The sequence below is a fragment of the Microtus pennsylvanicus genome, chromosome 6, assembly GCF_037038515.1.
Source record: "Microtus pennsylvanicus isolate mMicPen1 chromosome 6, mMicPen1.hap1, whole genome shotgun sequence".
In the NCBI taxonomy this organism is placed as follows: Eukaryota; Metazoa; Chordata; class Mammalia; order Rodentia; family Cricetidae; genus Microtus; species Microtus pennsylvanicus.
The window spans coordinates 97,534,189-97,555,925 of NC_134584.1; the positions used below are offsets into that span (position 1 = coordinate 97,534,189).

At 47.4% G+C, this 21,737-nt stretch overlaps 2 protein-coding genes across 2 annotated transcripts in view; both read right to left on the reverse strand.

The window, feature by feature from the left end:
* Positions 1-3,094: 3,094 nt before the first annotated feature.
* Cfap20 (cilia and flagella associated protein 20) lies at positions 3,095-15,848 on the reverse strand. The gene is made up of 6 exons (XM_075977002.1): positions 15,516-15,848; positions 6,956-7,035; positions 5,588-5,699; positions 4,857-5,045; positions 3,949-4,059; positions 3,095-3,521 (listed from the first exon to the last, which is right to left on the reverse strand). The coding sequence occupies exons 1-6, from the start codon at positions 15,597-15,599 to the stop codon at positions 3,516-3,518; spliced, it is 582 nt and encodes a 193-aa protein (XP_075833117.1). The 5' UTR covers positions 15,600-15,848; the 3' UTR covers positions 3,095-3,515.
* Positions 15,849-19,595: 3,747 nt separating this feature from the next.
* Positions 19,596-21,737, reverse strand: part of Csnk2a2 (casein kinase 2 alpha 2) — a 40,815-nt gene continuing 38,673 nt past the window's right edge. The window contains exon 12 of the mRNA XM_075977004.1: positions 19,596-20,039. The gene's annotated coding sequence lies outside the window, so the exon portion shown is untranslated. The remainder of the gene's footprint in view (positions 20,040-21,737) is intronic.

Genomic DNA, 21,737 nt, shown 5'->3' on the forward strand with positions numbered 1-21,737 from the left:
TCTTCCAGCCTGTCTATATTCTGCCCTGTTATATGCTGAAGCAGCTTCTTTAATGACTGATGGTAATAAAACATATTCATAGCATTCAGAGGGGAATCCCACATCCCTCTTGCCCTGGCCAGGAAAGCCACGCAGCCTTAGTGAGCCTTTTGACTTCTATATAGGTCTGTGGACCCCAACCTTTGTCTGTTCTCCTGAAGGTGCCTCACGAAGATCTATGAAAACATGTTACAGGAGGCTGGAGAGATAGCTACATAACTTTTTTTTTTTTAAAGTATGCAGGGGTGGAAGGCTGCGCCCAGTGTACTGTGCTATATGTGCTACTTTGGGGTGGGGGTTTATCCTAACAGCTGAGTGTGGGCCTCCACCTCTAGAGGGCTGGGTTTATTAGGCATTCACTTGTGGCTGGGTTTTATGTGGTGCTGTGGGTCACACGCAAGGCTTCATGCGAGCTAGTCAGACTCTACCAACTGAACTATATTATGTCCCCGTTCTTAGAAATGCCCTAGCTCCAGGGAGAAGGAAAGGCAGTGGGAATCTGAGCAGGCTGTGGCCATTGTCAGGCCAGGTGTCAGCGGGCATTTACCTCATGTGTCTGAATATAAGAATCGGGACCAAGCAGCCTCATACTTCTCATTTGAGCTTGTCATGGCAGACACTCCCTTTATGAACCATCTGTGGAGCACGGATCTCTATGCCTCAGCTGTCTGCCTTCAGCCTTCACTGCCAAGGCCAAGCCAAGCCTAGTCCTGGAGGCAGGGGGATGCCAAGACAAGACCGAGAGTGGCATAGGACTTCTATTAGGTGAACTGGGTCCCCACACCTCACTCTTCCTATCACAGTGGCTTCAGTATTTTCATCAGTAAAACGGGTGTAAAGCTTTTTTTCTGTGATGCCGAGAGTTTTGGCTAAAGCCACTCACACCGAGGGATATTGTTTGAATCCCTGAAGTGCTTCAGGAAGTCTGGGCTGGTGCCCGCCAGCTTGTCGGGTGGCTACAAATGAAGCAGTCATTGAGCTAGTGGCTAATGCGGGCCATGATAGATCTCCAATGCCCAGGATGGGCCACTGGGACAGCTGCATGCCAATAAACCAACTGCTGTTTAGAAGGCAGCTTCTATTAAAACATAACTTCCTAGGAACTGCACGATGCAGCCCTGCCGGCCCCGTGACCCCAGACCAGCCTCCACCCCCAAGGTCTGCCCTTTCCCCAGCCTCTCCACTAGTAATTGCCTGCCTGTCATCTTCCTTCTGCGTTTGAAAACTAAAGCCAAGGGCCACATTGTGGCTGATGCCACTGTTCCACTGGCCTGGCTCCAGCCTAGATAATATCTGTCTTCCTCGGCACCCCCTCACTTCCTCTCAGATGGATATGGACAGCATCAGAGAAGTCAGCAGCTGCCGCCAGCCACCCTTTAGAGGCTGGTGAGGTAATCCCAGAGGCCGGCTGACGAGAGCCTCAGGGTGAAAGGGCTCTGTGTGGAGGAGAGTCTTACTGTGTCTCTCAGTCTCCAGGAGCACTTCGCTGGTGTCCTGGCACCAGAGAGCAGAAGAAAAGCTACCCCGGACGTCCTTGCCTCCACAAAGGCGTCATTCTCCACAGCAGACACAGGCTGCAGCGAAGGCCTCAGCACAGGGGCGGCAGGAAGCCCTGTTGAGGTCACTGACCACTCCACTCCCATCTTATTTCAGGGATTTTTTTTTGTGGAGGGCCAGGCACACAGCAACCCAAAGGGGGAAAAATCCAAAAAAATGTGAACGCAGGCTAACTCAGCTGTCACCTGGGCTGAGGGTTGCTCAAGATGCTGAATTGCCAGGGATTCTCGGGACAGGGTGACAGCTATGGAAGGTGGCGCTGGTTGGCTTGGTAACCCAAAGAGGGTTGTCGGAAATCAGGGGAGTGAACCTGTAGTGCCTGACAGCTGTGAGGAGAAAAGGGAACGTGATGGTCATATGAGGCAGCAGAGACGTGGCAGTGCTCGCTCAGAGCATGTTGGAGGCCAAGGAAGTTGGAGAAGGGCGTTCCCTGCCCTTTAAATTCTCAGAAAGTAGAAACTTTAATGAGGTATCTCCGAATGTGTTCCTCTTCAATCAAAATCAGAATGACTCGGGATGAAACCAAGTCCACCGGACTCGAGAGCAGTATCTGGGGTGGCTTTCTGTTCTGAGAGGCAGGTGACTCGGCCTCATCCTCCAGGAGGTCGCCGACACGTCTGCACATGCTGATGTCACACACGCCACAGAGTGGAGCGAGTCAGGAGCCAGTGAGATGGCTCAGCAGCTAGCTGACAGCTTAACACAAGCCTGACCACCTGAGTTCCAGTCCCAGAGCTCACAGTGGGAACAGAACCATCCAGTGGTCTCTGAGGTCCACACACACAGCACATGCAATATATGTATTTTTTAAGTTCAGGTTTTGGGAGATGGTTCGACACTAGACACTTGCTGCCAGGTCTGACTACTTGAATTAAATCCCCAAGACCCACACGGAGGAAGGAGAGAACTGACGCCTGAAAGCTATCCTCTGGCCTCCACATGTCCACCCCTCTCATAAATAATAAATGTAATTTTTTTAAAGTTATTTTTCAGGTAGTCACTACTCCCTCTAATCCCAGCACTGGGAAGGCAGATTCAGGAGAATCTCTGAGTTTCATGGCAAGCAGGGCTATGCAGGGAGATCTTTTCTTAAAAAAAAAAAAAAAAATCTTTTGCAAACAAAGATGTGACCTCAGGGCCACCTCCACTGGTTACAGAAATACTAAAGGGATCTGGCAAGTCCTTATCTGCTCTAGTGCAGAAGGACCCAAGGACCCAACTGAGAATCATGAAGGGCTGGTTCTAAGGGAGCCTTCAAGGGTATCTAAGAGCAACTTACGTTAGATGCCATTTTGTATTAAACTCAATTTACAATCCACCCTGCTTCCCCTACTAAGAGGACTCTCATAGCGACATCCTGGCTGTAGTCTCTGTTATTAGCTCATCTAGAGTTATTGCTTCAGTCAGTACATACAGGCCTGTCTTACAACGCATGCAAATGGCTGTTCTGTCATAGCAAAAAAGAAAACAACCACCAAAAAGTAAAGTAGAAACAAACTTACAAACCAAGAATATAGCATTTTATTCGTTTCCAGATTATGCGCATCACACAACATATACATATATTTAGATAATATATAAAAGAAAGAATAAACTGTAGGAAGAATATTGGTCTGAGTCGGCCTTGTAGGACGTCTTTAACTCCGTGCATTCGTTGTGAGTGTGTCTCTCCCATGCCAGGGCAGGCAGCACAGGAAACCCCAGCAGTGGTGTGTCACTCAAAGCTCTGCCTTCCCCCACTGAACTTAGAATGCAAGTAACAGAACTGTGGCATGGTCACTGGTGTCCATGACAAAGACATGAAGTCGTAAATGAGCCATAGCACAGTGGATTATTGAAATGTTTCTGCACTGTCTCCATGTAGTTTTTTCTTAACTAAGAGTCACGTCCAGAGTCTGTCCCCCTTAGTTGCCGTTCAGTTATTGCTGAAGGAGAAAAGCAGAAAAGAACAATCAGTGTCAGCTACTAGAAAACTGAAGCGCAATACCACCAGGCCCCTGTTTCTGATGCCCGAGTGGACATTGGGCCATGGGGATGCAAGAGTGGCTGGACAGGCATGCATGCGAAGTGTCCACAATTGTACACTGCCTGCTTGTTAGTCTTTGAGGCTGACCAAGAATCAGATGGAGGGCATTCTTCCAAGAAGACCCGTGAGCAGGAAACAGGAAGGCCTGAGGGGGAGGGGAGATGCACTGCAGCGGGGAAGCAGCAGCCACAGAACAGGCCTCAGTTCATCCTAGCTTGGTGCTGCTATGCTAAAGGGAGAAGGAAGCCTCCAGTGCAGCTCAGCCAAGGGGATCTCCCAGGCCCATGGCTCCCCACCCCTGGCTTCCTTAAGGCAGGATGTCTTACTTTGGCCTTGTTCTGAACAGGGAGATACAGTTTGAATTCTGCCGGCAGCTCATCTTCTGAGTAGAGTCTGTCTGAGAAGTAAACCCTTCGGATACGACAGTTTGCATGGATCTGTGGAGGCAAGACTCATTTTGACAGGCTAAATACAACTGTTTCCTCTTTGCCTGATTCTCCCAAAAGCCCTGTCATGGCACTCCCAAAACTACATCTTTGTTAGGAAATCGGCTTTGCTTTGGGGTAGATACTAATAAGAGAGGGATTCAGGGGCTGGAGAGATGATTCATTGGTTAAGATAACTTATTGTTCTTGCAGAGAAAAGACCTGGGTTTAATTCCCAGTACCCACACCATGGCTCACATCTATCTGTAACTCCAGTTCTAGGGGATCTGATGACCTCATCAGATACCAGGTATATATGTGGTGCACATATATACATGCAGGACAAATATTCATATACACAAAATAATCTAAAAATATTGAAGGGGGCTGGAGAGTTGGCTCAGTGGTAAGAACACTTTTTGCTCTTGCAAAGAACCCAGGTTCAGTTCATAGTACCATCATACAATAGGTAGCTCACAACCATCCCCAACTCCAATTTCTGGAATCCAAGAGCCCTTTCTGGTCTTCTAGGGCACCAAGCATGAACATGGCACACAGATGTAAGTTACAGGCAAAACACGCATACACATAAAATAAATCTAGAAAAAACTTAAGAGGATTGATTGCTGAATTTACCTAGTTTGAGTAGACCTCAAAATGCTTTCTGGCCCTTCTGAAGGCCAACACCCCCTCAACAGGAACTTTGGCTAGAAGCTCCACATGACTCTGCCACATGTGCCATCAGCCAGCCAGCCAGTGTGTGTCCTAAAGCCCCTGGTGTGGAACTCCATGTGTACAAGGCAAAGTACCTGCACTCTCAGGGTCTCGATGTAGTTTGTGCCGTACGCCCGCCGGGTGAAATCAGACAAATTGAACTGAATCTGGTTCCAGCCGTCATCCAGCCGCATGGGCATGGTACAGATGAAAGGCTTGACACGGGTGGTGCTCTGGTAGTTACTCGCTCGAAACCGTCGGCGAACGTTTTTGTCATCTAGTACCTGCAGCACGCAGAGGAGGGCCACACTGTCTTCATGTTCTCAGGCTCAGAAAAGTCCTTAAGACGAGAATCTGAGCCTCCACAGCCTGGTTCCCAAGGCCAAACCCCAGGGACAATAAACAGGCCAGAGACAGGTCATAGCTGTTCACAGATGGCCCGGAAGTAGTAAGTTTATCTTATCTGTTGTCAAGACAACAGCAGCTGCAATGACATATGACACAGCCAGCAGGCTCTCAGACCACAGAATGATTTCATATTTCTTCCCTGTAAAAGCTCAAAAATACTAAAACAGAAGCAATAACTCAATATTAAATAGTTACCCCCCGAATGTGCACGTGAATCTTTAAGCTTTGAACTCTTGTAGCCATTGATTAGATTTTCTGGGTGCTGTTTCTTTAGAACTCTCACATTAAATCTTTGGTTTTGAACACCAAATTTACACTCTCATGAGAGAGAGCTGCACTGAGCTTTAGCAGAGGCAGGAAAGAGCACACACCAAAGGTTAACGTGCATTCTTACCGCCTGGTTCTCCAACACTCTCACCTGGACTTCAAACGTAAAATACTTCTTCAGGTTTTTGATGATCATGACGAGGAAAGGCAGTTTAATTCCCAGTGTCTTCTTGGGGTCTGCAGGGCATGTGATGTATGTGGTGCTGTCAGCAGAAACACCAGGGATGGTCACTTGTCTTTCTTCCTTTGCAGTGTGTACAATAACACATGATCCAAAACTCAAAAGCAACCTAAAGGTCTCAGCTCAGTCACCTAGTGACCCCCTCAAAAGTTCAGTTAGTGAGCGCTTTAAAAAATGCCAGGACTGGCAAGACGGGTCAGTGAGTAAAGGTATTTGCTGTCAAACCTTAGGGGGACCCACATGACCTCCAAATGCACACCATGGCACGAGCACGATCCCTCCTTCCCCACATACACATACAAAATAAACAAAATGAAAAGCTATGTCAAGTGTAGTAATCCGCCAGACTGTTAAGTGGCCAGGAAATCAAGGCCAGCTTGGGCAACATAAAAAGATCATGTCTTTAAAAAAAAAAAATCCAGCCAGGCAGTGGTGGTGCACATTTTTAATCCCAGCTTGTGGGAGGCAGATCTCTGTGAGTTTGAGGCCAGCTTGGTCTACATAGTGAGTTCCAGGATAGCCAGGGTTACATAATGAGAACCTGTCTTGAATCCCATCCACCAAAAGATCAAAACAAAGAAACAAAAAACGAAAACCCAACCCACCCAAACAAAAGTTGAGACTAACAATAAAGTATCTAAAAACCAAAGCCTGGACACTCCAAAGCTACAGAGAAACCCTGTCTCGAAAAATAAAAACAAAAAAACAAAACAAAATTTATTATGGCTGGGCGGTGGTGGCGCACACCTTTAATCCCAGCACTCGGGAGGCAGAGGCAGCCAATGTTTGTTGAGTTAGAGGCCAGCCTGGTCTACAAGAGCTAGTTCTACATCATCTAGGACTGTTACACAGAGAAACCTTGTCTCGAAAAAAACAAAACAAGAAGTCTGGGAAGTTCTTTTGGTAGAAGAAGATTTTAATTCTGAGGTAAATATGATGATAGAAAAAATAGAAAAAGAAAAACTCTGGGGTCTTGAAAACCATAATGGCTACAACTGGGTGATCAGAGCACTCTCCTATACTCTGGGTGAACAGCAGTGACACAGCTAACTGCTCTCTATGCTGGACATGGGTCTAAGCGCCATATTTAATCTTCACACTAACCTACAGGAAAACAACTGCACTTTGCAGGATGAGGAAACTCAAGCCGGAGATCAGGTAAGCTGCCTGAGATAAGATGTCAGTGGTGAGGGGATCCACAGACAGCCTGATTCTGCTAACACTGCAGCACACTGCCCTCCTGATGCAGCAGTCTACAGAACAGAGCTGGTGACCTACCTGACATTTGTCCCTTCAATCTCTAGCACCAGGGACTGGATGTCATTGTCAGTGATTCTTTTGATGTGGCCATTCCGTACCTATAAGGAAGAAAACTGTCTAGTGTTGACAGTATTTGACAACAGCCTTATACAAACTCTGAGGGTTGAACGAGCCCATTAGAGAAAGAGGGGCCCAAGGCACATGACACACAGTTGGCAGCAGCATGTCAAAGCCTATGCATAAGGGGTATGGATTCCCTCTACTTGCCATTTGGAATAAATTCCTTCCTGATCTATAACAGCAAAGTCCATCTATTCTTATCCAGCTCCCCCAGAAGCAATATAAACTCAGGCAGAGTAGTAAGAGTGCCATTCTCAGCTATGAATGTGGACCAAGGACTGTGGCTGGGCGGTCCTCAGTAGGAACCTGGGCTGCAAAGACTGATAAATTACTGTCAGCTGGGCATGGGGACGAACACCTTTAATCCCAGTGCTTCAGAGGCAGAGGCAGGTGGATTTCTGTGAGTCTAGAGGCCAGCCTGGTCTATACAGTGAATTCCAAGACAGCCAGGGCTATGTAAAGAGACTCTGCCTCGAAACTAAAAAACAACAGGTCTCTAAGAAGGAAGGTAGCAGGTGAAGAGGAAAGCAATACCCTAGCTTGCTTGTGGGAGCACACCTCAAACCTAACTACTAGAAAGCTAAGGCCAGAGATTGCTCTGAATTACAGGCCAGCCTGGGCTACATCGAGACCTTGTCTCAAAAAAAAAAGTGTGTATATGTGTGTGTCCCTTGAGTTTACTCCTATTTATCCTTTATCTTCTTTTATATACTTTTACACTTTTCAAGTATGAGGTCAGGTCCTTTCCATACCACGGACAGGCATCTCCATTTTCAGTCAAGCGATCTCTTTCTTTTCTGCTTTACTTTCCTGGCTTATGTTGTCTAAATGGTCTAATTTAGCACTTCACATATATACAGACATACAGACTACATATAACACAGAATATGAGAAACCCACATTAAATATTAATTCCCTTTCTCAAAATAATTGTTCCTATAAACAAGCATCTCTGAGCACTAAACCCGGAAGCAGCTAACATGCACAGGAGACACAGGGCTGGATGTTCTAACATGGAAACAATCAAAAGGTGTGGAAGAGGCTACAGGAAAAAGAAAAACGTGTCTTCTGAGTATGACAAAAGTGAGTGTTGGCTTCATAATGAATGACTAAATCTCACTGACTAAAGCTCCTTGTTCATTAGTCAGTCTGCTGATTACAATTTTATTTTTCACTACATTTACACATAGGGAGAGAGCACCATGGGTCTGACAATACTGTTGTGGGATATTTGTACATGTGTGGCGATCTACTGCTGTGACTGGCTTAATAAAGAGCTGAACAGCCAACAGCTAGGCAGGAGGTATAGGCGGGACTTCCAGGCAGAGAAAGGAAGTAGAAGATGAATGGAGGCACAAAGGAGGTGCCAAGGAGGGGGTGGGGGAAGATGAACATACAGAATATGAAAGAAAGGTTAAAAGCCACAAAGCAAAATGTAGATTAATATAAATCAGTTAATTTAAGTTATAAGAGCTAGTGGGACAAGCTCAAGCTAAGGCTGAGCTTTCATAACTCTTTGTGAGCTGGCAGCCAACGACAAAGCTTAATCCACCATACTTTTCAACACAGCTCTGTGCTTTCCCATCAGCTTGTGTGTTGTCACTGAGTTCGATCAGCCCTCACTGTGTGTGGTGTTCCCCAGGCAACACCTGGAACCACCGCCCACATTGTTCTACAACTGCTGTGGTCTTGTCTGTGAAGCAGCCAGGAGCAGGATCAAATCCCACACAGCCTTCGGATCTTCTTCGGTGCTCAGGTCTGTGAGGCATAAGCTAAGCGCTCAAATATGTGCTGACTCTGGAATCTGTCACCCTAAGAGCTGGCATCTGAATAGGTTCAAGGAGGGCTCTGAACATTCCTGGATAACATATCAACCATGGACTATTATAGGAAGCTGAAGGATCACGGCAGCGTCACAAAGGACGTGAAGCTAGTGGCGTGAAGAACGCTTCTTATAAAACACCCTTTGGTGCCATTTCTAGGCACAGAACGTTGGGCTAGCTGGGCCTCTCATCTCTGCCAATGGAGCAGTTCTTGGGTTGTCAAGACACAAATGTCACATTGAAAAGCTTCTCAAACAAAGCTGGCCACAGTCAATGCCCTCCTGCTTTGAATTCTGGGACCCTTTCCAACAGAGATTAAGAGCACAAAGGCTCAAGTCTATGCAGAACATGCCAGCACTGCCCACCTCCTTCTCCAGCGCTCCCTACCAAAGTAGCAATTTTTCTCCTTTATTTTCTATGGAAAACCAGGCAACTTCTTGAAGGAGGAATCTATCAGGAAATTACTTCCAAATAATGCGGTGATAAGAGCTGGTATCATTCCAACAAGATGGAATATTAATTTTACACCATATCACTAGTTATTCTCAACAACATAAACATTTCTTCTTAAGGGGAAGGGAATTCAAGGAACAACATAAACATTTCTTCTTAAGGGCAGAGGAATTCAAGGAACTAATAAGTAATTAGGGCCTCAAGTCTACCATTGCTAAAAGGCAACATGTTGTTATTTATCCAAACATTGTTTCAAATCATGGAGTCAATCTTAACATTTCCGAAAAGCTTTCTGTCCAGAGTCAACAAGAGGTCTCCCCTGCTCAGAAAACAGCCAGATCTCATAGGGAAGAACTAGTAGGAAATTGGCCTTCTGCCCTTCTCTAAGTTTACAGCTTGCAAATCTGACCCACTCAAGTCCTTACAAAGGAAACAATGCCTCCCAAAGCAGGCAGAGGGACGGAGGGAGCTAGACAGGATCCCTAGGCCCTTCTCAGCTAGAGGCAAGCCAACCCGATTTGTTAGTGAGTTACAATCTCCCCCTTTTAGGTCCCTTTCAAAGGTCTGCAAATCCAAACTCACTGGGAAAAAGGAGTGATGTGCAGATGATGATTCGGGGATATGAGCACTCAAGAACAAGAGACTCCCCAAGTCTCCTCTCTAAGGCTCTGAAACAAGGGAGTGGTTCTTGGGGCAAGGTTTCCAACCTCTCCCCTCTGGAAATGACTACATTAAATTATACAGACTAAGCTGGGGTGTGGTAGTGCATGCCTGTAAACCTGGCACTTGGAAACTAGGAGGAGCTCAGTAAGTTTTGAAGCTAGCCTGGTGTATGCAGCAAATTTCAGGCTAGCCAGGGCTATATACAGTAAGACCCTGTCTCCAACAAAAACAAAGCAAAACAAAGACAGGCTGTCACCGCCTTTGATTGTCCAGGCCTTCCAGGAAGTAAGCCCACCCTCTGAGCAGCTTCTCATAAACACAAGAGGTAGGATGCTTGCCGCTCCACCTCCCCCCCAAGTGTCAACTTCCTTTCCTTAGCTCAGGGTTCACTGGACAGGCCTGGCCTTCGGATGAACATAAATGCATTTGCTGACACATGGAAGCAGATGTCACTTCATTCTTCCTCTAATCAGTGCGACTGCTTCTGACATCAATCCTGTCATCCATGACACAATCCCTGTGGTTATTTTTTTTAAATATTTATTTATTATGTATACAATATTCTGTTTGTGTGTCTGCCTGCAGGCCAGAAGAGGGCATCAGATCTCATTCAGATGGTTGTGAGCCACCATGTGGTTGCTGGGAATTGAACTCAGGACCTTTAGAAGAGCAGGGAATGCTCTTAACCACTGAGCCATCTCTCCAGCCCCATCCCTGTGGTTATTATCTTTTACTAAAACTTAAAATTATGAGCCGAAGAGATGGCTTAGCCGTTAAGAGCAGTAGCTGCTCTGGCAGAGTACCCAGGTTTTGTCCCCAGCATTCATACATCACTCATCGGTTACTTAGTTCTAGGGGATCGGATCTGCTCTTCCAGCCTCTCAAGGTACCTGCACTCACTTGGTAAACATAAACACAATCTGGCAAGTGCATATGGACACACACACACCCCCCTCAATCTTTAAAGACACTGATGGAGACGCACCTCTGGATGCCCACTCCGGAGCTTCCAGAGAAGTTTAAATGAGGAGTGAAGACCCACTCTGAAAGTGGGTGGCACCAATCCACCTTCTGCTCTGACTCCATCATTGAGTAAAAAGGGAAAAAATGAATATAAGATTAGTGTCAAAATTCCCTAAGCACTGATTCCTGCTCGTCACAAATGTGGAGGAGTCCTAGTTGCATGTTCCTGCTACCGTGAACTTGACCATGCCTCTCTCCTCACTATGAACTAACTCCTTAAATAAAGAGCCAATAAATAAATAAATTTCTTACCTTTAGTTGTCATAGCAATAAGAAAACTAATATCAGCATGCAAAGCAACAGGTTTAACCAGGCAGTGGCTGGTGCCTGTAATCTTAGCACTCAGCAGACTGAGGCAGGAAGATTATTACACATTTGTGGCTACCTCAGGCTTTGTAATTCCAGGGTAGCCTGGGCTACATTGTGAAAACCTTGCCTTGTGTGAAGACCTGAGTTTGGATTCCCAGCACCCACATAAAAGTGGGGCGTGGCTGGTCTTGGTGATGAATACCTTTAATCTCAGCACTTGGGAGGCAGAGGCAGGAGGATCTCTATGAGTCTGAGGCCAGCCTGGTCTACAGAGCAAGTTCCAGGACAGCTAAGGCTACAGAGAAAAACTCTGTCTTGAAAAAAAAAAAACAACAAGTTGGACGTGGCAATGTACTGCCTATAATCCCAGCAGAGGGGTTTGGGGTGGGCAGACAGGCAGATCCCTGGGTTCCCTGGTTAGCCAGCTTAGAAGACACCCAATGTCCACCTCTAGCCTCCACAAGCAAACACATCAGCACATAAACTCCAGAACACACGCATGTTACATACACACTACCCATAAACACTCAAAAAAGAAAAAAAATGGATTTCATAATGATATATGTAAACATGATTACATTTTATTCTTAATCATTCCTGTGAACCCTGACCCTACCCCAGCCCCGTCATCCTACACATGAAGTATGTGGGGCTTTTGAATCCAAGTTACTGGAAATTATAAAAGAGAATGATCTTCAGTATACAGACACCAAGGGAACAAACCTTAAGCTCATCTCCCAGTTCTTCTCCCAGGCTTTTCATGGTTGCTAGGCAACGAATAAAGAACACTGATTTTTCTCTTCCTTTCTCAGTGTAAGCCCCAGGGAGGAGGGTCAAGATGAGGGAAAAATAATACTAAAGGGATAGGAGGAAGCTGGCCAATGTCCACAATTCTGCAGCAGGATTCAAAAATAACGTATTAGCTGTACCATTCCCACTCCCTCCCCCCACTTTCATTTTCTGGCTCCACTCACTCCTCCCGGCAGGCAGCTGAACCCTCAGCCATCTGGCATGTCCTCTTCATGACACATGTCCTAATTTACATTAAGCCCTGAGAGCAAGCCACTGCAGCAGGAATGTGTCTGCCTATAAGGCCAGGGTCTGACTCCAGGTCAGAAAACAGGCAGAGGGAGCCCTCTGTGGGAAACTGTGGTCATAGCTCAGGCTCTTGGGCTATTCTCCACCTGCAGATCTTTTTAGGACTACTTACCCAGCAGACAAGCAGTTAGAACTCACTCTGTAGACAGGCTGGCCTCTGCCTCCTGAGTCTGGGATTGAAGGTGTACACAACCACCTCCTAGCTTAGAGTGTTTCTTGAAAGGGCGCCGCTTCTTGAAACTAACCAGAACTCACTGTGTTTTCAGCCAGTTACAGTGAAAGCCAGCAATCATTAAAATAAAGACTGACCTTGGGAAAGAGAACATTATTCTACTCTATCCAAAGGCACTCAATTCCATTCATGGGATGACTTAACATTCACCAGCAAGGTTTGCCAAATTAAAAGTTAGGGTCTAGGGCCAGCACAGTGGCAACAGAAAACCCTTGCAGCCACACCTGATGTCCTTAGTTCAGTTCTTAGACCCCTGTGGTGAAAGAAAGAAAATAAAAACCTGACTCCTAAAAGTTGTCCTTTGACCTCCATGGGCACAGGCATGATCACACACACGTGTGCACGTGCACAAACACACATAATAATTTATTTAGTTTTAATTCTGGAGAGGGATTTTCTTCACCGTTAAGAAGAGGAAGGGGACCCAGACATCATGACTATTCAACAACATCAACAGACTCTGCTAAGTCACAGTGCCTATGGAAACAGAAAGGGCAGCGGCTGAGGAGCAGGTGAGAGGGAGAAAGGATGAGAGCAGGACCCAGAAACCATCCACAGGATTCTGGTGCTGCAGCCAAAAGGATGGAAAGGCACACAGCACTGTGCATGATGACGAACACTTCTTTTTTTTAAACATATTTTTGTTTTTTGAGACAAGATCTCACTGTGTCATCTTGGCTGGCCAGGAACTCACAGAGATTCACTTGCTTCTGCCTCCTGATTAAAGTTGTGCCCAGCAAGCTCTAACATTGATAATTAATGTAAGATTTGTTGGTTCCAGAACTTAACATTAAACAACCTGCTGATATTTTTTCTATGCTCTTGGTCTAAAAACTACTACAAGCATCTCTTTCAGGAAACTTAGTATAGCCAAATCTTAACTAAGTTCAAGTGCGAGAGGAAGGAAGCCAAAGTTTTGTATTGATAATAAACTAACTCAGGCTGCAGGGTCAAGGCAAGGCACTGCCTCCTCTGACCTGTGACCCAGAGACTAAGGGTAATATAGGTGGACCTGGGATGAAGGTCAGGCAGCAACAAGTGCAGAGATTTTTAATTGTGGAGAGTGGACTTGGTGCAGCAGGAGCCCCACTGAGGAGGAGAGGGGAGCCTGGAGAACTAGGTAAGCAGGTGGCAGACCACCTCCTGGGCCTCGGTTCCCCAGAGACACACTAGAGGTTTGGGAGTGGAAAAGCCAAAGGACCATGACTGCATTATTTTAATTTCAGAAGCCTAAGCAGATGCTACACCTAATCTTTCAGGATTGTTCTTCATAGAAACCAAGTAGGCATTCTCCCTGTGCAGAGACTCCAAAATCAAAATAGTATATATTTGTGTTTAGTCCAAATAAAGCGCTGAAAACATGTAATTCATTTATTTTGTATTAAGATTTGGCTCAAAATGAATGCTCTGGAGTTTTCTTCGCCAAAATGTCTGTTTAATTTGCTCCATGCAATCCTGCTGTAACCATGCTTCATATGTGTTTATGTCATCAGGGTACCATCGGACCTCTAGTGGCATTGTTAAGGGACACAGCGCACCATGGTTACTCTGCTTTCATACGCCATGTGTAAACATGTTGACTAGTCAAAAAGCCATGCTTGGAAAAAAAAACAACCACATCGCAGACCAAAGTCAGGGGGTGTTAAATGGATGAAAGCTGGTGAAAGCTTTGCCACTCCCCTCCCATCATCCTCTGGACCTGCTCTGACTGCTTTACACCAAGGCTGGTGAGCCACCCTCTTCCCAGCACCTCCAGGGGGACTCACCCTGGCTTCTTTGCAGAGGTCTAACTTAAGAGCTCCTGATTCATTTCGAAGTGAACAAAAGCTCAAGAGCATGGGGGTGGGAGTTAAGGGTCTGCTTCCTAGACTGTTCACTGATCTGATCACAGGTCGGATCTTTTGGAGCTCTCTCAACTGTCTTAACCAAATGACATGATACTCCAAACACGCTTCTCTCAAAGCTGTCCTCAGAATACAATTGCCTAGCTGTGACAAGCGGAAGGCAAGGCAGGTGCTCTCTCAACTGCTGTGTGGCCCAAAGTCCTCCTTTGCAAATAAGGAAAGGCACTGTATTGTTCTAGTTCCACTACCAACAGACTTGGCTTACTTCGTCCATTCTACATACCACCTCTATCAGGTACATCGCTTCCCTCCATCCCCCCTCAAGAGGGCAGAACTAAAGACATTCCCTAAATCACCTTCTTCTGCATCAGAATGCCCACTTTATATGTTAACAAAACGGTCCAGTTGACTGCCCCGGGAATCTTCATGAGAAATGAAACGCCAAGATAATAAATGCAGACCAACTCACATCCAGCTAGATCTTAACATCTCCAAAAGTGGCCAGGGAGGGCCACCAGCTCATATGGTACGCGAAAATACCATCCATTCTATAGGAGGCCTGGGGTTAAAGAAATACGGGGGCTTGACACTGGGTCAGAATTTTCGGCTCCTGAGAAGCCTCTGACAACCACCACTTTGCAGTTTTCTCAATGGAGAAAGCCGGTAGGGGAGGAACAGTACAGACTCCAAGTCACAGAGGGCTTGCGGCAGGTTCCAAAGGTTAGCCTGTCAGCATTCAGCGAAACGGAGGGATCTAATGGATGAGACCTGAAAGCGTCTGCGCCTCTGCTCAGGACGTCTGGGATAAGGGCCCTCCGTCTACAGAGCAGCACGGTGCCTGGCACCGGCGAACACGTGCATGCCTTTTCATCACGTTTCCAGCTAGGCGGTGGGCATTCTGCACCCATTCTACCGACCGGGAAGCGGAGGCTCAGCAGCAGTCACACCCTCACGGGGGCGGCGAGGGCTGAGGGGCCGGTCCCGCCCACGCTCCGCCCCGCCCGACCGCTCACCTTTTTGTCCCAGATCTGCAGGGGCTTGCTGCCGATGCTGTAGAGGATGGAGAGGAAGCCGCTCTGGAACGTGTTCTTGAACATCTCGCCAGCCGCGGCCCCGCAGCCGCCCTAGGCCCGGGATTGGAAGTCGGCACCGAGCGGCGAAGGAGAGAGGGGGCCGCCGGTCCGAAAGAAGGACGCTGAGCTGCAGCCACTGACGGCGGGAAGCAGCGGCGGCGCGACGCGGATCCGCAAGCCTGATCGCGCACAGAGCCACCTCAGCACCGAAACCACAGCAACTGCCGCCCGCGCCGCAAGCCTGCCGGAGAGGAGGCGGAGCGCCTCCGAGACCCGCCGCGGATCCCTCCGCACCCCTGAGCCCGCCTCCCGGAGGCGCATCGCCCAGTCCCGCCGCAGGACGAGCGGCTTCCGGTTTCTTCTGTTCTTAAGCCCGCCCCTTCCTGCCTCCACGGGAACGGAACTTGGTTGCCAAGGGACTATTCCCCTCCTCAGTCCAGACTTGGTTCTTCACAGCGGAAGGAGACATCGTATTCACCGCACGTGTTGACAGTGCGGCATAGTGTCATGGGAACCGGACTGGTGTGTACGGGGCGGGGTCACGATAGGCCCCGCCCCTGAAGGGCGGACCGAGTAAGGCAGGCGGCTTTCTGTGAATGACAGACAAATGTTCCTTGGAGTGGTGGCGCCATTATTTAATCCCAGCGCGGGATTTAATCCCAGCAGAGGCAGAGGAGCTCTGAATTCGAGGCCAGCCTGGTCTACATAACGAGCTCCAGGACATCCAGGACTCACAGAGAGTACTGAACGCCTTTTTTACATCACCACCTTTAATTATCAGGTCAACGGTGAAGAAGATGCTGTCAAAGGAATATTCTGGGCGAAATGTCAGAATATCCTTAAATGCATTGGATAGAAAACAAGAAAGCCCAAACATCGAGATAAAAGCAGAAATTAATAAAAAAAACATAGTCAGATTGGTTGAGTTGAACCAACAGCTGATTTTTTAAAACATGTGTCAATTCCTGGAACATTTTAGGAAAAACATAAACTGGTATTTCAAGTAGGAGGAACTCTCAAATGTGGGAGACTTCCCCTGCCTCTGAGCGTCTTCCTCGGTGGTATGTTGTGCAAACATTTTAGCAATTTTTATCATCATAGTTACAAACCACTATGTATGACAGGTGTATGAAATGACTTACCCTGTATTAACTTACTCAGTCCTCACATCAAAGTTTTGAGCGCTCCAGGCAGAATTTCTAGATACAGTAAAAAAAATATTAATATATTGTATAAAATACAGTATATGGGGCTGAAGAGATGGCTCAGTGGTTAAGGGCACCAGCTTCTCTTCCAGAGGACTTGGGTTCAATTCCCAGCACCCACATGGCAGCTTATAACTGTCTGATCTCATGGAGATCCACCTGCTTCTACCTCCCAAGAACTGGAATCAAAGGCATGCACCACCACTGCCCGGCCTAACTTGTAATCAATGAACCCCAATGTGTTTGCATCAGATACTGGCTCTGTTGTGGTCTTAATTGGTGTGTGGGGGTCCGTGACATAGCCATAACAAAACAAGACCAAAACAAAACGTGTGTTCTGGGTTAGCATTCTTTTTTTTTTAAAGATTTATTTATTAAGTATACAACATTCTGCCTCCATGTATGCCCACATATCAGAAGAGGGTGCCAGATCTCATTACAGATGGTTGTGAGCCACCATGTGGTTGCTGGGAATTGAACTCAGGACCTCTGGAAGAGCAGTCAGTGCTCTTAACCACTGAGCCATCTCTCCAGCCCCCTGGGTTAGCATTCTTCAGTTAACCAGAACAGTTAGCCTGAAGCAGAGCTACAGAAGTCAAAAAACAAGGTTAGTACACTTAGAAACTTTCCCAGAACTATGGACTTTGAGACATTAGGACTTTGTTTTAATTTGACAGATGGTACAGTCTTTATGCTGAATTTTACAGCCTCAATGACATTTCCATTATAGAGGCTAAAGAGGCATTTGTTCCCCTGGAGCTGGTGTTATAGATAGTTGGGAGTCACCTGATGTGGGTGCTGGGAATTGAACTCCGGTCCTCTGGGAGATAGAATTGTTTTGTTTTTGTTTTTCAGGACAGGGATTCAAATGAATAAAGTCCTGAGTGAGTGTGTGCTGTGGACACAGACACAGCCATCAAGGATCCCGGAGCCTCAGATCCATGAAGGAACGGTGAAGCCTTCCTCTGGTCCCAGAGCCGATGTTGAGTGTGTGCGAACATGTCCATCATAGCTTCCTACCCCTGGATATTTACACCCTGAAGACTGCTCCCTCACAGAGACCATTTCTACCAACCTAAGCTCAGCCCGTACCCTTGATGCAGCTGTATACGTAAACCCTACCTATCTGTAGTAACTCCTAGTCCCCTTGTCAGTTGTAGGCAACAACCTTACCTCCCTACCCAACCGCATACAGATACGCTGAGCTTCGGGTCGCTGGGGTTTCTCCAGCAGAGAGCCTGGTCCACCCATCTTGACTTTCTGTCTATGTCTGTCATTCCTTCATTCCCTCAACACCCTAGGCAGGCCCAAGTTCCTGAAGCCATGCATGGACATGGCAGCTGATTAACACACTAAAGGCTTTCTAAAGGTGTTGTTTGTTTCTTAGAACAGAATCTCACTACACCCCAGGCTGGCCTCAAACTCTCAATCTTCCTGCATCAAATCAGCTTCCTGAGTGCCATAACTATAGCTGCATACCACCATGCCCTACATTACCCAGTAAGCTTTTTTAAAGACAGTGTCTCTCAGGTTGGTCATGGGGTCACACACCTTCAATCCCATGGGATAATAATGGGATTCGTAGGTGTGTCATTGATGCTGGGATACCAATGGAACTTCTGGAGCCTTGATTGAAAAGCACTCTAGGAGACAGTAGTGGGAGGAGAAACCAAGGCAAGGTGCTTGAGTCCACTGGTCAGTGATGTCCAGTGGTGGGGTGGGGTGGGATGGGGAGTGTCAAGCTCTCACACCTGGAGAACTGACTGGATCTGACATAGTGGGTCCACGATGGCCCTGTAGGAGCTGGCATATTCTTTCCTCATAACCACTTGAATACTGTGAGTGTTCACACTTGGATTCACAAGGCCACTCAAAACAAGAGGCAGAAGGGTGTAGAGAAAGTGGCCCTTGTGAACAGCAAGCCTACACCCCAGCCTACTTACTGCTTCAAACTGCCATGTCTCTGAGCTCTACAGGCAGTGTGAGATGATTAGTGGCCAGAGGTTGGTCACAAACCCTTGCTGTGTTCACTGTGTTTACTTCCCCCGCACAGCTGTTCTAGGATCAGTGGAGAGGAAAGAGCACTCTAAACTGGCTTTGTTTCCTGTTAATAATGGCTGCTTCCTCTGAAGCCCCGGTGTATGTGTGCGTGTTTGTGTGTATGTGTGTGTGTGTGTGTGTGTGAAGCCTCTGTGTGTGCACGTGCACACAAGCTTTCCCTACCTTTCCTGGGGGGGGGTGTCCCAGGACAGGATGAAAAACATCTTTGGCCTTGATCCCCTCCCTCTCATTGGATAGCAGATTCAACCTGCCTCTAAGACTTGAAGCATTTCTTCCGAAGGGAGTGGGTGTGACTGAGTGACAGAATAAAATGTTGAGGCATAGTAGCAGTGGCGGCGCAAGCCTTTAATCCCAGCAGAGGCAGGAGGATCTCTGTGAGGTTGAGGACAGCCAGCCTGGTCTACAAGAGTTAGTTCCAGGACAGCCAGGGCTGTTACACAGAGGAACCCTGTCTCAGAAAAAAAAATGTTGAGGCATGAGCTCTAAAGAAACAGCAAACGGTGACTTACAGCCTCTTCATGAAGTCACCATGGAGGCCATGCTGAGCCACTCCTGTGGCAGAGGTGAGAGTGAACAACGGGGAATGCATCAAGGCAAGGCCCAGCTCTTCCCGCCTATGCGGCGACCCAGGCTGCTCACACCACTCTGCCTGACACACGCCCTGCCCGCCCTGCTTCCCTCTAGTTAGAGCCTGGTCATTGTCCTCTCTGGTCTTGGCCAATGGCCCCTTCCATACTAAAAACTCTACATCCGCTTCTTTTAAAACATTTTATTCAATAATATATACTTTCAAAATAATAATATGTAACTGCCCATCATGCCATACTGCCCCATCCCGTCTGTGGAGTCTGTGGTCAGCTAGTCCTTGGGATCTGCTGGAGCAACAGGCAGCCATGGGACGGACCAAGGGCACGGGGAGCAACAGTAACCAACAACCATTTTTGCATACCCTTCACATTTCCCATGCTTTCTGGGTCGGGAGGAAGTCAACAGGAAGCCAAAGGCATGTGAACCTTTTACATTCGGAAGTGAGGTCTGATTTACGGTGGTGGGCTGCCCTTCAGGTGGTCTAGTTCGTGCTCGCCAAGCCTGCCACCATTGTGTGTCTGCTCTCGGGACGTGATCTCGCTACACGCGTTAAGACGTTTGATTTTGCTCTTGTTCTGCTTATGGAAAAGTATGAGGAACCGCAACAGACCTGGGGAGAGATGGGAGGAGGGGAAAGAGGGCATTAATCAATCAGAGCCAGAGTGAGAGGCAGGCCACCTGGGACGGGGTACAAGCCTGTCTTCTCCACTCGATGAGACACCGACTGCACAAGCACAGGCCTTGGAGTGTCCTCTTCCTGCTCTTTGACACTCTAGAGGCAGTCTTTGACCTGCCAGGAGAGGAACTCTGGCCACATTATGTCACGGTCATGTCTCTTGCCCTATTCTTCAAGTTCAGGTGCTGATGCAAATGCCTAGTGACCGTCCCATAAGTCAGACAGGAGGTCCAGCTCCAGGGTCTCAGACCTGACACACTTTCTGAGGGTACTGAGCCTAGGAAGCTGAAGTCTTGGTATTTATTCCGGGAAAGGGCTGAATCCACTCATTGGACAGCGGGCGGGCTCAAATGATTGCCAACCTGCCTCTGCAAGCAGCTAGCTGTCTGGGATGGCCTTTCATAGCCATCATGGTAAAGTCGGTGACTAGATTCTAGAGACCACAATGAAGCATCCAGTAAGCTCTCAGTCACTCTGTGGAAACTTCCCTCGGGGGAAAGTTTCTTTGTCCTGCTCTATAGGTGAGAAAAGCTGCCCAAGCATGTTAAGAAATTACATTCCACCCAAGCTCTTCGGCTTTTGTCCCAGGTTCCAATCCAGAGCGACCAGTCAGGGATAAAAGCATGAACATGCAAGACCCCTACCACCAGCCAAAAGATGGTACAGGCCCACAAGGAGTGGTAGGGAGAGATTTTCACAAATACCCAAGCCTGGGTCCCAAGGTTAAAGTCAGGTAACAAAGCCAGTCAGTCCTGAGAAGCAGGGGCCTTGAGTGATGCCACTGAGAAACTAGAGAACAAATCTACAACACTCCAGTCCCACTCCTAAAGTGATCACAGCAAACTGATGGCCTCAGCCACCATGTATGTCTTCGAAGCTCCAAGTGTATGCTGGTGCTTCCTCCTCCCCCAAGACAGGGAAGGCAAGCTAAGGTCCCAGCAACTGTTTGTCTCCTAGCTGGGAAGATCAGGCATTCATTGTTGACATGGCAGTCCATGTCAGTCATCTAGGGCTACACAGTGGAACTGGGGCTGCAGTGTTCACGTGGAAGAGTCACCAACAACACAGGCAGTGCTGTCTTCCTGCAAACAGAAGGCTCCTTGGTTCTTCAAGATCATCCAAGCTTGCCTCTGGATAGCAAGATTTCTGCCCCAAACTTTTAGTCACCATTTACAGCAAGAAGAGCCAGCAAGTGAAAAACTTAAATTTATTGATTCAAAGTTTGTTTTTTTGTTGTTTTTCTTTTTAAAATCCCCCATACATGCAGTTCAGGGTTAAGTGTCACAGTTGTAGCACATTGTTGAGTATTGACACAAAAGTATGCATCAGTTGCATAATCCAATCTTGCCAGCTTCTATGACAAAGATCGCCACCCCCCAGCGCAAAAGCAAGCGCTCCTAGCCACCTCCCTTCTCATCATCCATACACTGGAATTTGTGTTTTAAAGGCAGGACACACCAATTTTAATTTTTTTTAACTCCCCGGCAAACTCACAAGATCTGCTTGCTTTTGCTTTCAGAAGGGATGGCATTCTGCAAGCACCTCTCCCAGCAGCTCTTATCCACTCATGTGCAAGAGGGAGACTGCCCTTCCTTCTGACTGTCTGGGAATCTGAACTGACATTAAAGGAAA